Genomic DNA, 16984 nt, shown 5'->3' with positions numbered 1-16984 from the left:
AAAAGAGAATGAAGAACACCAAAGACACAAGGAAAGTATTAGCCCAAGAGACAGAAAGGACCACATAAACCACAGACTTCATCAGCCTGAGACCAGAAGAACTAGATGGTGCCCGGCTACCACCAATGACCGCCCTGATAGGGAACACAACAGAGAGTCCCTGATGGAGCAGTTGAAAGGTGGGGTGAATAATTCAAATTCACATAAGCAGACCAGACTTAATGGTCTGACCGAGACTGGAGGAAACCCAGAAAGCATGGTCCCTGGATTCTCTATCAGCCCAGAACTCAAATAATTTCCGAGGCCAACTCTTCAGACAGGGATTGGACCGGACTGTGGGACATAAAGTGATACTGGTGAGGAGTGTGCTTCTTAGCTCAAGTAGATATAAGAGACTAAATGGGCAGCTTCTGTCTGGAGGTGAGATGGGAAGGCAGACAGGGTTAGGAGCTGGTTGAATGGATATAAGGAGTGTGCTGTCACAGTATGGGGAGAGCAATTAGGGTCACATAACAATGTATGTATAAATTTTTGTATGGGAGACTAACTTGAAATGTAAACTTCATTTAAACTACAACAATAAAAAAAAAAGCGTTTAGGTCTAAGACACACTACACTGATATGACCTCATTAACATAACAAAAGAAACCCTATTCCTAATTGGGATTATGTCCACAGGTAAAAGGTTTGGGATTCCAACACATATTTTTGGGAGACACAATTCAATCCATAACTCAAGGTTAATAAACTCTCTTAGGAGTTGTCCAACCAAAAAAAAAACTATTAGAACAATAAGAGTTTCATCTATCAGTCCCTATGCAACACTATAAGAAGATCCCTATCGCAGCCAGAAAGGTAAGGAAAGACTTTCTAGAAGAACTGACATCTAAGCTGAGATCAGAAGGTTAAATAAGAGTTAACAGATACAAAAGAAGAAGAAGTTAAGTATTCTAAGCAGAAGGAATATGTACACAGGCTAAGAGCTCACAAGGAACAACCAGGAACTGTGGCTAACACAATCGGCTAGAGCATAGAATTCAAGAGCAACATCAGAGACTAGATACAGTAAACCAGGGCTAAACACAGAGGCTGTGTGCCGGGATATTTAACTTTATCTTGAAGGCAACAGGGAGTCTTGAAGAGTTGTAAACTCAAGTGATATGACTGAGTCTGTTCTTTAGAAAGATTATATTGGGTACAGCAGGGAAAATTACCGGAGAAGGAAAGGGTTTGGAATCAGGCCGACAGGCTGAGTGGCTGGTACGGTGTTCTGGGTGAGGTGATGGTGGTGTGAACGGGCAGAGCGGACAGATGAGAGGGATTTTAGCGAACAGCACCAACAGGCCTTTCTGATGGAGGGATGTCAGCAAGGAGAGGATTTGAGGAAGCCACACTGAGGGTGTGCGGTTCCCTAAGACAAGCAGGCCTTGGGTGAAGTGGACAGTGACGACACAGTTTCGGATTTGCTGAATGAGGCACACAGATGTCCACCACTGCTTTTTAAGCAGAAAAAATTTTACTAAAATAAACTTACCTATTTTTGTCAAATGATGTCCTAGCCAAACGTGACTGCAGAATAGCAGTTATCTATTAAAACAGAACCATTTAAAAAGCAGGGATATAAGTATTTAGAAATAAAATAGAGATATAAGATACTTCACAGTCAAAGACACAGATCGTTAGAGACTCTTACCATGGCGGTTTGATCCCCCAGTTTGTCAAGGCAGGATGCTCTGTGGAGCTAAAATATTGCAAATACATACATATTTATTTTTCTCTCAGAAGATATGAAAATAGTTGTTTAGAAGCAATGAGCATCAGCAATCATTCTGCTACTTACTAACAGTTGAGATAGCTTCTAATATATCTATAGCCTCTTCTCAACATATAGTTTCCATTTCAACTTATTCAAGTAAAATCTGCTTTATATTTAGGAGAGATTACTGTTTGGGTAAGGTATATAAATAGGAAATTTGAAAGAAAGTCTACTTTGACTGTCGGCCCAGTGAATGTTGGAGCAAGCACTAGCTTACCTGAAGCAAGGTCTCCACAACATCTTCCACTTTCCCTGAAACATCCAATTCAAAGACATATTCCATTTGGCCCTAACAAAAATGAAAAAGGGTCAAAATGAGGGAAGATAAGAAGCATGCCAAACCACTTTACTGTAAGAACATTTGCAAACCACCTGATGAGTTTCAAACATGTCTACCTAGTCTGCCCTCCTGCGTGGGAGGAATACAAGCTCCCAGGCAGCAGAGTTCATCTGGTTTACTGCACACGGCCCGGCCCAGAATCCAGGGCACTGAGTAGGGACAGGATAAATATCCAAAGAAGTAGTGAATGAAAAGTCTGCATAAGGACAGGGATAGTAGTCAAACCCCAACACTGTCTAATTGTGGACAAGTACAATTCTGAAGAATTTTACTCTTCTTATTTCAATTCCTATATATAGAATGAGAAAGTCTACAAATTGGAAAGTCCAATTTTCTTCCAATAAATGCCTTCATATTTGTACCTACAAGTCATGTCTAAATTAATTAAATTAACAGTAACTGAGACCAAGACAGTCCTTCTATGTAATATTGTCAAAGAGCCCTGGTGGCACAAATGGTTAAGTGCTCAGCTGCTAATCGAAAGGTTGGCAGTTCAAACACACCCAGCAGCTCTGCAGAAGAAAGACCTGGTGATCTGCTCCTGTAAAGATTACAGCCAGGAAAACCCTATGGGGTAGTTCTACTCTGTCACATGAGGTTACTATGAGTCAGAATCCACTCCACGGCACCCAACAACAACACAACGTAGTATTTCCAGGAATGCGATTTTCTCTTCTCTCAGAACATAAAGTTATTTTTGCTGCATTATTCACGTAATTGCCTCTAATAATGAAAACCATTATCCTGTGAGGACAGCATGAGACCTACTATAGCTAAAGCGCTGCTTCTTTCTTCGATTGCAAAACTTTGAAATCTTTATTACAAACGCAGTTTATTTTTTCACTTTTTTTTTTTTTTTGATCTGAAAATCCTTCAATGTTCTGATTCACATCACAACAAAAGAGCTTTTCTTTGTTCAGACAACCTCACCCTTGCTGCTTTTACATAACGTCTGCAGCTCTGCACTTCAGGTGGGTATAACGAGAGCCTTAGGGGAGGAGCACTCCAGACAGTGGCTCTCAACTCCAGGAGGAGTCCCGGGGTTTTTGTCAATGGGTAGAGCTGCCTTAACAACGGGGGCAGGGCCCTATGGGCACTGAGTGGATGGGAGGAGGCTGTAATATAAGGGGCAGTCCCACACAATGAACTGTCCTGCCCAAAATGCCAAGAGCACCACCTGGAGGTAATTCAATCTCAGTATTTATGACTTTCGACTAACCAGTACATGCAAGTGTTTCTAGTATACACAATCTAGAGGCCACTATGTATGCAATTTGTGTGTTCCACCTGCTGGCCAGGAAACTGAGACCGAGCTGTGCCTGGGACTGAGACACAGCCTATGAGACTGTGCTTGCCTAGAGGGTGGCTCCCGAACTTACAGAGGTGTCATCATAAGGGGCGCTGGCCTGTCCTTAGGTCCTTTAAAAACTCGCTTTGATCAGTTATCCTTTTACTATACATTAAGCTGAAGAACAAAGAATTAACTACAGCACTGCCTGAGTACATGGCATGCCTCTGCTGACTGGACAACTCCTGTATTCAAGTCCACTTATGGCTACTGGAGCCCTGGTGGCACAGTGGTTAAGAGTTTGGCTGCTAACCAAAAGGTCGGCAATTTGAATCCACCAAACGCTCCTTGGAAACCCTAGAGGGAAGCTCTACTATGAGTCAGAATCGACTTGATGGCAACAGGTTTGGTTTTGGTTTTTATGGCTTCTACCCAATTCAGAGTATTTGGAAATTATCACTGAGTTCTCAAATAAAGGCATTTTATAACCTATAAATATTTCTTGAACATTTTAAAACATAAATTTTCAGTAATGTATTAGCAAATAAATTCTCAGTAATATCCAGTAAATAATCTTATAAATGATACATACTCCAATTACAATTTTATCATCAAATCCCTTAAACTTTATTTCTCTATTGGGCATATTATTATTTTTTTTAAGCCAAAAAATTAATTGCATTCTTTTGGACTAAAGTCTGTGGCTCCCTTGGGTAATTTTGTCATAACTGCTACATAACAAGCTTTTAAATACCCCTTAATATTACATTTGATTAAAACTATTAACAGAGTCACAAACTCTGATTGCTCAAAATCACTATATAATTGTGGGGAGTAAATGAAAAGCTTTACTTACCCTTTCTATTTTATATGGTGCAACAATGTTATGTTCTTTAATGAAATATACCTGAGAAAGACAAAACCGTACTCATGAAACAAGTAACCAAAAAATTCTTCACTGTAAAGAACAACTATAAATAAGTATATAAAGAAATAAAAGTTAAAAATCATTGTTACATAATATCTATTTCCAAAAGCACTTGGATTAATAATGTTGTTGTGTGCTGTCCAGTCGATTCCAACTCACAGAGACCCTACAGGATACAGCAGAACTGCCCCAGAGGGTTTCCAAGGCTGTAATCTTTATGGAAGCAGATCACCAGCTCTTATCTCCCATGGAGCAGCTGGTAGGTTCAAACCACTGACCTTTGGATCAATATTAATATGGCTTTAAAGATCTGGTGTTTGTTAAAATAACGCATATTAAATCAAAAGGAGAATCAAGGGAACAAGCTAGCAATCATTACCAGCTGAATAAAATATCTAAGACGTGTCTTCAATGTCAACACCTGTGCCAAGTAACTGAGTAGACTGAAGTGGGGAAAGCCAGTCTTAGTTCTGGTTTTCTAAGAAATAGGGTACAACAAAATCATGGTGGTATGAAATATGTTCATTCATAGAAACGTCTCTTCCCTGGAGATGACCTGGCACATGGTGTTTTTCACAGGCACTGTGCCACTGTCCTTACGCTGTACACTGAATAATTAAGTCTGTCAAGCAACACCAGCCATCAGACCACCACCTCCTTGCACCCGCACCCACAGGCCCTGTCTGGCTCCTGCTACAGGGAGGGTCTGTCTGTGCACTCAAAGACCAGCCACTGTACATGGGCACAGAATGTGACCCCCACCCTGTCAGCTACTCAAAAACGTATCTTCTGTGACTATGCTGTGCCCTCTCCCATTTTAAACAAACCACAGACAAGAATCCTCCCTCGGTCTCACATCCTCCTTTTGCCGTTTCTGTTCCTTCCTGCAGCAAAACTCTTTGCAAGCACTGACTGTACTTTTTCTCCAGCACAAAGAAGTTTTCACTTGCACCAAGCTACTAAAGCCAGTCCTATGAAGGGCACAAAAGACGCACACCATCTCCACCATCAAGCCCGAGTCAGTTCTCGGGACTGCCTGAGGCAACTTCACTGGCTCTGGACACCTGCTCCTCCCCGACCTCCCCGCTGCTCCTTCTCAGGCGTCCTTCGGAGCCTGCTCTCTTCCCCACCTTTCCTGTTAAAGCCCTACGGCCTTCATTCTCAGACGGCTCTGTGCATCTTCATCCCTAGGAGAAAACTCACCTGCCCCAAGGCTTAACATATTATCTGTAAACTGTTGCCTGCCCAGTTTACCTTTCTAGGCTCAATCTCCCCCTAACACCCAGACCCAAATGCCCCTTGACATCTCTTCTGGGGGTCTGTCAGGTCTCTCAGCCCTCACATTCTAACCCAAGCCTGCTCCTCCCCAGGCTTCCTCCCAAAGCAAAGGGCACCCTTGACTGTCTACTGTCCTCCTTAACCCACAGAGATTCCGTCAGCACAGCCTCTCAGGTCTCTGTTCAGAATCTATCCAGACACCAACAGCCTCTCTCTCCTTCACAGCTACCATCCTGGTTCAAGACACCTGGGATTCTGAAGACACCCCACTGGTCTCCTGGCCTCTGCTCTTGTCCAGTGGGATGTTCTCTACCCAGCATCTGGAGGGATTTACAAATACAGGTAGTCCTCAACTTATGATGGGGCTCTGTTCCAACCTGTCATAAGTCGGTTCTGATATAAGTTGAATACTTTTTTTTTGGTTTGTTTTCATCATTATTGCCTTTTATTATCAGTATCTTTATAAATTCTATCTTTGAACATCTGTGAGTGAACATCTGAGAATGATAACATCAGCAAACTACGCACTGCAACACTGTATGTTGCAGTGCAATGGATTGCTTTTGTGTGACCTTTCTCGCCATGGTCTTGTAACTCCCACCCAAATGACTGGGGAGGGGGGGAACTATACAAATAAGGTAATTGTGGCCCACCAGGGGATTGGTCAATTTTGCCTTAAAAGAGAGCCGATTCCAGAGCAGAAGAGGATCTCACCACCACCAAGGAAGAAGAGCCAAGAGCAGAGCGTGTCCTTTGGACCTGGGATCCCTGCACTGAGAAGCCCCTGGACCCAGAAGACAGAGATAGAGAGCTATAACACTGAAGATGGTGAGAAGCAGTGGCAGAGAAATGGCGGGAGAGACCTGCAGGAGATGGCACAGCGGGCTTCCTGGCCCACAGAGTGAGAAAGCTAAGTGGCCTTTGGGCTAAGGCTTACTGGCTGAGTGGGGTGCCTCGGGGCATTTATCCACAGAGCTAAAAGAGCTTTTAACACTTGCCCAAGCAGGCCAGAGGCTGAGGACCGGAGAGAGGCGGGCCTGTGGGCACGGCTGAGAAGAGGCTGTCCTGATAGAACTGCATCCTGAGGGTTTCCAAACCTGAATTGTAACCCGTTAGTTCCCTAATAAACCCCACAACTGTGAGTATGGTCTGTAAGTTCTGTGTTGTCACCGCAATGAATTATCGAACTCAGCAGAGAAGTAGAGAGTGTTGTGGGAGGGACGGACAGTGTCAGAATTTGTTAAGATAACAAAGAGAGGAGGCATGTCTGACCTCCACCTCATAGGAATCAGCCTTGTGCTGTTGATCTTAATTCTCCTTCCCCCTTGTGAAGAGACAGCGGGTCCGATGCTGCCCCCACGGCATGGTTACATGTGTAGTATATATTACTAACGATAAGATGAACAACAACAAAAAGATGGTCAGAAGTGTGGGTCTCATAACTTGAATACATTGTAAGTTGGGGACTACCTGTATGTACAAACCAGAGCCTGTCCCTTCTCTGCTTTCAGCTCTCCACCGGCTTTTCTCTCTTGTGCTTCATTCTCCCGCCTTTCTGTGGTCTCAGGCCCTCATGACCAGGCCGTGCACTGCTCCAACCGCATTCCCAGAGCTCTCTTACTCCCATGCTCCTGCCACACTCACCTCACTGCTCTTCCCATATGCTGAGGACACATCCACTGCAGGGCCTCTGCCCTTGCCATTTCCTGTACTTAGGACATATTCCTCACAGTTACAGAGCTCACTCCTGCAAGCCTTTCAAGTCTCTTTCCAGTTATGTCCTCAGCGAAGGCACCCTGACCACTATGAAAGCAGCACATGTATTCCTTACCACTTCTATCTTTTGTCCTGTTTTAGTGTTCCTCATAGCACTTATCACCATCTGACATAATAAAAAACCAAACTCATTGCCATCAAGTCAATTCCGACTCATAGCAACTCTATAAGGTTTCCAAGGAGCAGCTGGTGGATCTGAACTGCTGACCTTTTGGTTAGCAGCCATAACACTTAACCACTATGCCACCAGGGCTCCTATTTGACATAATAGTAGATGTTTATTTACCGTCTGTCTGCCCTGTTGAAAGGTAAAGTCCATGCGGAGAGGGGCTTTGGATATTGTGTTTCCCTTTGTATCTCCAGATCCTTGAATGTAATACTTAAAACACATATGCACCTGTCCCCATTCTAGCAGCAAGAGAAAATCTGGAAGTAAAACTCTATAAAAGCCAATTCACTATATTTCTGAGACCTTCTGACCTAATAATCAATTAAAAAAACAAACCACAAACGTTGCCTGGTTGTATGCTTGACCCAGGAAGCTTAAGATAATACTTGAAAGAGTAGTTTGCATCTAGGCACGCTGGCATTAAGCTGACTTTGAGTCAGCTCTTCTACAACCTATTACAAGTAGGTGGAGAATTTTTTTTAAAGATTTCAATTTCTAAGCCTAAAGTTAATTAACATTTTTAAAAGTAACTAAAATGTACAGTTTTATGAGAGAAGCCATACTTCTACTGAAAAAGTATCTCTTGCTTTCAAGATATGGCCTTCCTAAAATAAGGCCATCATGAAGAATGATAATACAGAAATAATGAGAGCACAGGTGTGGACCAGAATTATTAATAACGTTATTCCCTCTCCAAAGTAATACCATGGCTGTAACTGTTTTCATATATGCCAGTTAAAACAATATGAAGCCAAAGATAGCTTGCGAAATGTTCTCTTCCTTAAAGTTAGTAAAATCATCAACAGTAGAAAATCACCTAATCTGAGCTCTTCCAGCTTTTTCATGAAGTAATTGTCTTCATTTTACATTAATAAGTGCTCCATGAACAGAAGGGTTCAGTGGCCAAAAAATGTGCCAGGTACACTGTCTACTACTAACCATTTGCCTCCTGGAGAATCAAGACACATTAGTATGTTAAAGGTTTTGAGGCTGCCCTACAGTAACCCGATCTGTTTAACTTTGTCTCTCAAAGCTCTTCCTAAACTCACTTGATCACAGAACCTTTATCAGAACACCTCAACACCTCAGGTGATAGAGGGCTCTGCAGACACCTGAGGCAACACTGAGCCCTTCCAGCCCTTCATTTTAAAGATAAAACATGAAATCCACAGCCAGAAGGAAGTGGTCGACAAGCTCTACTCCCTTCTTATTTACAATTAAAAAAAAAAAAAAAAATCTACAGACTAACTGGACAAACCATGTTTTAATTGATCTCTATGTCACCAGTACTGAGCACAATACAGGGTCCGTGAATGAACAGGGAATAAAGCTAAGATTAACCAACGGTTATGACCCCAAGAGCCATAATCAGTCAAGACCACATATCCTGGGTTGTTACCCTGCCTGTCCTAGTAAGTAAGGCGGAGGTCAGTTTGGGTGATGTACTCTTGGCCTCCTGCCTCCTACATGATCAGGAGCCACAGGAGGAAGCGCAGCCCCTTTGTCTCAAAGCGGCTGTCTTGACTGGAAAAGGTGCCCTCAAACCCTGCCAGGGTACCCTCGGGACACAACTGCCAGCCTGTATGTATAACACATTTTGATTAATCAACAGCCATTTGCCCATTAGGGATCATATCTTTTAGACTATATGTATTTATCAATGATTAAACTTAAAAAGCTTTTAAAAATCATCCCAACAATCTTCATTTGAGATTTCCACAAATAATTTCACCATGCTAAATATACATATCTTTATACAGGAAAAAGATATTTACTATGTGCATCTTACCTGACTGAAAATGAGTGAAATTCCCCCAGACTTTGCCCTAAAATGCAGATAAAAGTCATTAAATATATAAAATTTTTTGGATGAAGTAGAAGTAAACATTTAGTGACAATGACATACTTTGCAAAGTGTCTGTTGGCTCCATTTTCTCCATGTTTTCCTATTTTTATACAATCTCTCAAAGGAATCTGGATAAAATGGAGAGAAACATAAAAATCAGCAAAGGTAAAATAAACACAAAAAATTGGAATGTTCTTGTTAGCATTTAAAATGTGCTTACCTTAATAATGGGCTGCGATATTGCATCTGGTTCAAAAATCACTGACTTGGAGCATACTTTTAAGGAGCCTCTGATTTTCCTAGGGAACAAAGTACAAAAGATTATTTAATGAACCTAGATAAAGTAGTAAAAGAATTATCACACATTTTGACTAGAAAGTAGGCCACTGAAGTGTCAACTAAAAAACATCAACAAATCAGTTAAAGAAAAGAAAGGGGATGAAAGGCTGGAAAACAGAGCAAAAAATGTTTCCCTTATCTCCACCTCCCTAGAGATTCGAGAAATCTGCACATACTGCAATTATGGTTTCATCTGTTCAGCACTGTGCCAATTTAACTATTACCAAACCTGACTCTGACTTGTACCTCTATGTCCCCAGCACATATTAAGTGCTCAGTAAGTATTGTTGTTAGCTGCTGATCAAGTTGGCCTCTGACTCACAGCGACCGCATACAAAAATACATGAATTCATATACGCATTTCCATTTCAAATGTAAGACTGCAAGGCTTTACTTAAGTTCTTTAATATTATATCTCTTTTATACAGAAAATCGTGGTTTTGGCATTAACATAGTTATTCTTTTGCTTTATCCAACTATATAAATTTATCTGCAAACGTGTATAAAATAATTTCAAAATAATGATACCAACATTATTACAGTCTTATTACTGAAACAGTTCATGACTTCTTTGCCATTTTTTTTTTCAGCTTAGGATATATCCAACCAGAGACATACAATCAAATTACTGTGCTTTGAAGTCAATTAAAATTATTCTCATAGGTGGTTGTCACTGACTTTACATACAGTTAAGTTCACTAGTTTCATTTTCTTTTCGATCTTTAGGAATTGCTGTTCCTTTTATAAATTTAATTCTATATTAAAACATACAAAATATTTACTAGATCAGGTGGACGTTCCATGGTTTATTCAATTAGTCCTCTATTAGACTGTTTCTAGTCTTTTACTATTGAAAATAGTACTCCCAAGGCCAACTCTTCAGACAAAGATTAGACTGGACTATTCCGACATAAAATGATACTTGTAAAGAGTGTGCTTCTTAGCTCAAGTAGATACATGAGACTAAATGGGTAGCTCCTGTCCAGAGGTGAGATGAGAAGGCAGACAGGGTCAGAAGCTGGTTGACTGGACACAGGAAGTCCAGGGTGTAAAGGAGGAGTGTGCTGTCACAGTATAGGGAGAGCAACTAGGGTCACATGCAATGGGTGTATAAATTTTTGTATGAGAAACTGACTTGAATTGTAAACTTTTACTTAAAGCATTTACCAGTATATCTCTGAGATAGCTTCCTAGAAGTGGAAATCCTAGACTAATAGGTTAATGCACATGCAATCTGGTTAGATATTACCAAAAAATTCACCTCCACAGGGTTGTATCATTTGGCCCTAATAATAACTTTAAAACAACAAAAACATTTTTTCTGTTTGTTATATTATATTCGTATTTTAATAATAAACAAATGCAGTTAATTTTAAGCAAGGCATTATTATGGCACAGGACAGTGGAATGTTGGAAGAAAAAAAAAAGTATCAAACAGGGAAAAGAATATGAGGAAAACTGCAGAGGTAAGAAAGCAACTCCAGCTGCTGTCAAGTCAGTTCTGTCTCATGGCAATCCCATGTGTTGCAGAGTGGAACTGTGCTCATTAGGGTTTTCAAGGTTGTGACGTTTTGTACGTAGATCACCAGGCCTTTCTTCCAAGGTACCCCTGGGTAGATTCGAACTGCCAATCTTTCTGTTAGCAGCCAAGCACTTAACAGGGATGGCGCAAACTGTCTGCACTCTATTGTTAACCTAAAGGTTGGTAGTTTGAACCCACCCAGTGGCACCATGGAAGAAAAAGCCTGGTGATCTGCTTCCATTAAGATTACAGCCAAGAAAACCCTATGGAGCAGTTCTACTATGCAACACATGGGGTTGTCATGAGTCAGAATCAATTCCATGGCAGCCACAACAACAAGGTTCCCAACCCACCCGATGCCATCAAGTAGATTCCGACTCATAGTGACCCTATAGGACAGAGCAGAACTGCCCCACAGGTTTCTAAAGCTATAATCTTTATGGAAGCAGACTGCCACATCTTTGTCCCACAGAGCTGCCAGTGGGTTTGAACCGCAGTTCGAATTCACTGGCTGCTCCTTGGGAACTCTATGGGGCAGTTCTACTCTGCCTTCTAGGGTCACTAGGAGTCAGAGACGACTCGACGGTAATGGGTTTTTCTTGTACTTCATGATTATTACAACACCAAAACCAAGTAACTGAGGGCAGAGTATTCTGTACAAGACAGATGCAAGAAAAAAGTGATGAAAATGGTAGCTTCCTAGCCAGATGATTTAAGGTACCCACAACCTTAGAGGAATTAAAATGTAATGCTTCTCAGCATCAAAAAATATCTGAAGTTATGGCAGCAATTTGTAAATCCCCTCCTCATTACTTTTCCAATAAGAAAGGAAGAGGAAAAAACCTATATGATCATGCATTTAATTTAAAAAATATAAGACATCAGAAATATCCAAAAATCTTCCTTACCTTTCATTTGGGCTGCCTTTGTGCTGAATATGATTAGCTGTATGCTGTTCAAAGTAATACTCCTCCAAATTAAGCAGCAGCAAGGAAAATCTAAATTTGAGGGGAAAAATAACCAAGCTTTCTTTTATCTTTATTTTTTAGAAAGTATAAGAAAACTGTGTTTAAAACATTTGACCATTCATTAAAACGTTTCCATTCATTAATTCAACACATATTTATTAAGCATATATTATACACCAGGCATCCTTGGGTGATGCAAACTGTTAAGCACCTGATTACTAACCAAAAGGCTGGTGGTTCAAACTCGCTCAGAGGTGCCTTGGAAGAAAGGCCTGGTGATCTACTTCTAAAAGATTGAAAACCCTATGAAGCACAGTTCTACTCTGCAATACATGGGGTCTCTATGAGTCAGAGCTGACTAAAGGTCAACTGGCTTAGTTTTGATATGCCAGGCACTCTTCTATCAGATGAAGAAAAGTAGCCCCACCCCATCTGTGGTTTCGCTTTCCGGGGTTTCAGCTAGCCACAGTCAACCACAGTTCGAAAATGTTAAATGAGTACATAGCATGATATCTCATGCCATTCTATGCCATCATTCACATAACTTTTATTACAGTATATTGTTATAATTGTTCTATTTTATTATTGTTGTTGTTAATCTCTTACTGTGCCCAATTTATAAATTAAACTTTATCATAGGTATGTACGTATAGGACAAATCATAGTATATATAGGGTTCGGTACTATCTGCAGTTTCAGGCACCCACGGGAGGTCTTGGAATGTATCCCCTGTGGATAAGGGGGACTACTGTACAGAAGACAGACTTTCTTTGTGGGTCTAATATCTGCCACACCAAATGGTAAAATAGTTCACGAGTCTGGTTTATTATTATTCCTTCACAGAAACCATAAATTTCATTAAAATTAAACTTATCCTTACCTGAACAGAGCTTGGAGCTTTCCCACCTATAGAATTCCAGCATCTGCTTTCCCCCAACTGACACACTAGGCTCCACACCTCCACATTCCACCCCACCTCACATCATGTCTCACGGTTACTTGTATTTATCTGGTTACTGCTGAAAGACCATACGCCTCTTGAATGTGATCTCTAGATAGTCCCTGCAATAACCAACCTAATGCTTTGTACAAAATAGGTGTTTCAAAATAAGTAAGCTGAACTAGTTGGAATTGAAATACATTTCTTTTCTGAGTTTTAAGTGTTTTAAACTTCTTAAAAACAAGAGAAGGTAATAACAAAAAGTATTAATTTAGTTGTATGGTCATAGAAACAAATATATGGCAAAGAAATACCACTGGCATCTAGCGTCACGGGAAAGGCTTCTTGAAAGGTGTAGGACTTGAGGTGGGTTCTTGAAGTTCCGATCCATTGGGGGAAATACTGAGATTAAACCTGGCAGGCTAAACTCATTTGTTTATTTCTACTCCTTCTTGAAACAAAAGATTTTTAAACAGTAAACCCCACAAAACCAAAGCAGACTGGAAACATAAAAGCAGATAAGACATATCAACATATCTGTGAAACAAGGAATGCAGATGGGAGGAAGCAGCAGTGATCAGAAGTCAGAGTAGCAGATGCCTGCAGAGAAGGCTACCGTTCTGGAGAAAATCAGCTCAAATCAGAGGACTGTACACAAAGATTCCCAAATTGTAGGGATCAGGTACCAGGGAAAGCAGAGATGAGGCCAGAGGAATGGTTCAAAGTAAGAATGAGCGGCAGTGGCCCGCAGCTTCCTTCCCTGATGGTTATTCCTACCCCATTCTAGCAGTTGCTTTTTCTACAGAAAAACTGGACAACGTGCTCCCAACTAGACATCAGGCACAGTGGAGAGCAGGGGACAGGTTGTTGTCTGAAAAAGCACAATTAAGCAAAGGACTAAACACATGGACACCAGCAGGAGACATACACCACTCCAGGCAGGAACCTGCTGGGTTATTTTTGGAAAAACTAAATAGGCCTCAAGAAAGGACCTACAGATACTGACATCTGGAAGAAGAGCCAGGTCTCTCAAACATCATCCCATAGTGAAGCCCAACAGAAAAGGCCCTGCTCCAGTTGAGTGCCTCACACGTAAATAAGAAAGAACAAGACCCTAACAACCAGAAGAAAGCACCAGAGACAATGCAGGAGACAGAAGAAAAGGTCAAAAAACTGTAATTTCCTTACAAGGAAGAAACTGTATTGATGAAACGAGAAAAAAATTGTTCACTAAAAAAATGATCTGAACAACAACAACAAAAAAAACCTCTTGGAAATTAAAAATAATGGTAGCAGGAACCAGCTTTATCTGGTAACTTTTATTGACTCCTGTTCCATTTAAAAATCCCTGAATAAGAATTAATCACAGGCTAAACTGCCAAAGCTCAATATGAAATGCTCACTATTTATATCTATCCTGAATTCCTATATAATCGCAAGAGTTAGGGTTTGCTAAGAACAGTCCTTTGACGCATCAGGTAATTTTTAGGAAGGTATAAATCAGGGAAATACAAATTATCTTGCCCCTAATTTTTAGCTTGTATCTTAATGACCCGAAACCATTTGCTTGGGCTGGAGCTATGCAATCCTTCTTTCTTCCTCCTCCTCTTATTGATAGTGAAAAATAAGTATTCTTCAATAATACAATGACATAATTTTACTGCTATGAACCGCAAGTAGCCTTCACAGACAACTGGCTCTTCCATGTAATTATTAAAACACAATCACATCGACTAGTTTAGAACTAAAAGTCACCATTGTGGTAAATGATTTATAGCCTCCTTGTTGTTGTTAGTTGCTGTGGAATTGATTTTGACTTATGGTGACTCTATGTGTGCAGAGTAGAACTGTTCCATAAGGTTTTCAAGGCCGTGACCTTTCAGAAGCAGACTGCGAGGCCTGTCTTCTGATGCACCTCCGGGAGAGTTCGTTTGAACCGCCAACCTTTCGACTAGTAGTTGAATGCTTAACCATTTGTGCCACTCAGTCTCCTATAGCTTCCTTCACTTACCAATATATACATTTTATAAGAAATACAAAATGCATGGTGAAGGGATATAACCAAATTATACTGTTTAAAGTTAAAGGACTATGGAACATCTCTGAGGTTTTCTTTTTACTTAAGTGTTTAGTTACCTCTGCTTTAAAATTTTTCTGTGTAAAAATGATTACAAGTGTTTCATGGTATTTAGAACAAGGGTTTTCAATACATTCTGTGGAGTGAAAGGATTCCTGCTTTAAAAAAATTTTTTTTTTTAAATTACTGGTTTACAATTTTATGTCCTCGCCCATTCGTATTATATCACACTGTGAATTATTTCTTTAGGAGAATCTTGGCCCTGCTTCTGAATTATTTAGTTTAATCCACCTTTACAGAAGAAAAGGGTGGCGTTCTCTTTAAGTAAATTTCCTCATTCAGCAACTCAACTTCCCTACAAAGATGTGGTCCCTTTCTCGTGTCACCTAAATTATAAAGCATACTGTTCAACACTTAACCAACAACATAAAATAGCTCCACTCTAGGCAGTCTTTAGGGAGTAACCTAGCATTTACAGCCAGTCAACAACTACTCAAAGCTGTGTTGATGAACAGTATTTATGATGCATCTGGAAAGCTCTGCTAGTCAATCATTTCCGTAGATTCTCTAGGCTGCACTGTACTGACGATCAATGGGAGAAAGTGTTCTGGAGCCTTAGAGGTGTGAGCATGCTCAGAGGAAAGAGTATGACGGTTGTGTTCGGCCATCCCTACCCTGAATACCCCAAGACCATCCTTGGGTTAAGCTAGACTGCACTGCTGGAGAACTGGTTTAACTAAATAGGGCATTATATACATTTTTGTAAACTTCCTAAAATGGGTTTTGAAATAACAAAGAGATTAAGAAAAATGCTGAACAGACAAGGGTCAAGAACACAGTCCTGTTACCCATCATTAAAAATGTTCTCCCATAATACATTAGACAGCAACTTTTGAATAAAGTCAAACAAATAATATTCCACCTAACTATACTAACATTAATTTCCCCGTCTCGATTCTGCTATTAAAACATCATGAGTGCAAACCTTATTCTCTGTCAAAATTCAGATGAACTAAATCTACTGCAGTTTCCTAGCCTACAAGTTAGAACTCTGTTAAGAGCGATCAGGTCAGCATGACACTACTTCATGGTGAATTCATGCTGGACACTGTTGACAGCGACTTCCTCTTCTAGCTGTTTATAAATAATCTGATCTAGAAATAGCATTAAACCTATTTATGCACATAAATTCTTTCAATACCTTTCAAAGTTCCTAGACCATTGTCATGGATTGAACTGTGTCCCCCCAAAAATGTGTGTAACAATTGGCTGGGCCATGATTCCCAGAATTGTGTGGTTGGCCTCCATTTTGTGATTGTAATTTTATGTTAAAGAGGATTAGGGTGGGACTGTAAAACCACCTTTACCCAGGTCACATCCCTGATCCATTGTAAAGGGAGCTTCCCTGGGGTGTGGCCTGCACCACCTTTTATCTCTCAAGAGATAAAAGGAAAGGGAAGCAAGCAGAAAGTTGGGGACCTCATACCATTAAGAAAGCAGTGCCAGGAACAGAGCGCGTCCTTTGGACCGGGGTCCCTACACCGAGAAGCTGCTAGTCTGGGGGAACACTGATGAGAAGGCCGAGAGAGAGAGAGACAGAAAGCCTTCCCCTGGAGCTGACACCCTGAATTTGGACTTTTAGCCTACTTTACTGTAAGGAAATAAATTTCTCTTTGTTAAAGCCATCCACTTGTGGT

The 16984-nt window shown here is 40.7% G+C and overlaps 1 protein-coding gene across 4 annotated transcripts in view; it reads right to left on the bottom strand.

The window, feature by feature from the left end:
• NSMAF (neutral sphingomyelinase activation associated factor) overlaps positions 1-16984 on the bottom strand; it is a 74118-nt gene that overhangs the window by 46839 nt on the left and 10295 nt on the right. For all 4 annotated transcript variants that reach the window (XR_002823362.1, XM_023727777.1, XM_023727776.1 and 1 more), the window contains exons 2-9: positions 12211-12300; positions 9662-9740; positions 9502-9569; positions 9385-9421; positions 4301-4351; positions 2034-2105; positions 1694-1741; positions 1535-1587 (exon numbers count right to left, since the gene is read on the bottom strand). Coding sequence is in view for 3 of the 4 variants with exons in the window: in XM_023727777.1 (XP_023583545.1) it covers positions 1535-1587; positions 1694-1741; positions 2034-2105; positions 4301-4351; positions 9385-9421; positions 9502-9569; positions 9662-9740; positions 12211-12300 (498 nt within the window). In the remaining variant the exon portion in view is untranslated. The remainder of the gene's footprint in view (positions 1-1534; positions 1588-1693; positions 1742-2033; positions 2106-4300; positions 4352-9384; positions 9422-9501; positions 9570-9661; positions 9741-12210; positions 12301-16984) is intronic.

This window comes from Trichechus manatus, unplaced genomic scaffold, assembly GCF_000243295.1.
Source record: "Trichechus manatus latirostris isolate Lorelei unplaced genomic scaffold, TriManLat1.0 scaffold00018, whole genome shotgun sequence".
NCBI classification, from domain to species: Eukaryota; Metazoa; Chordata; class Mammalia; order Sirenia; family Trichechidae; genus Trichechus; species Trichechus manatus.
The sequence above is the reverse complement of the archived record's forward strand: the minus strand, read 5'-3'. Positions and strand labels throughout refer to the sequence as shown.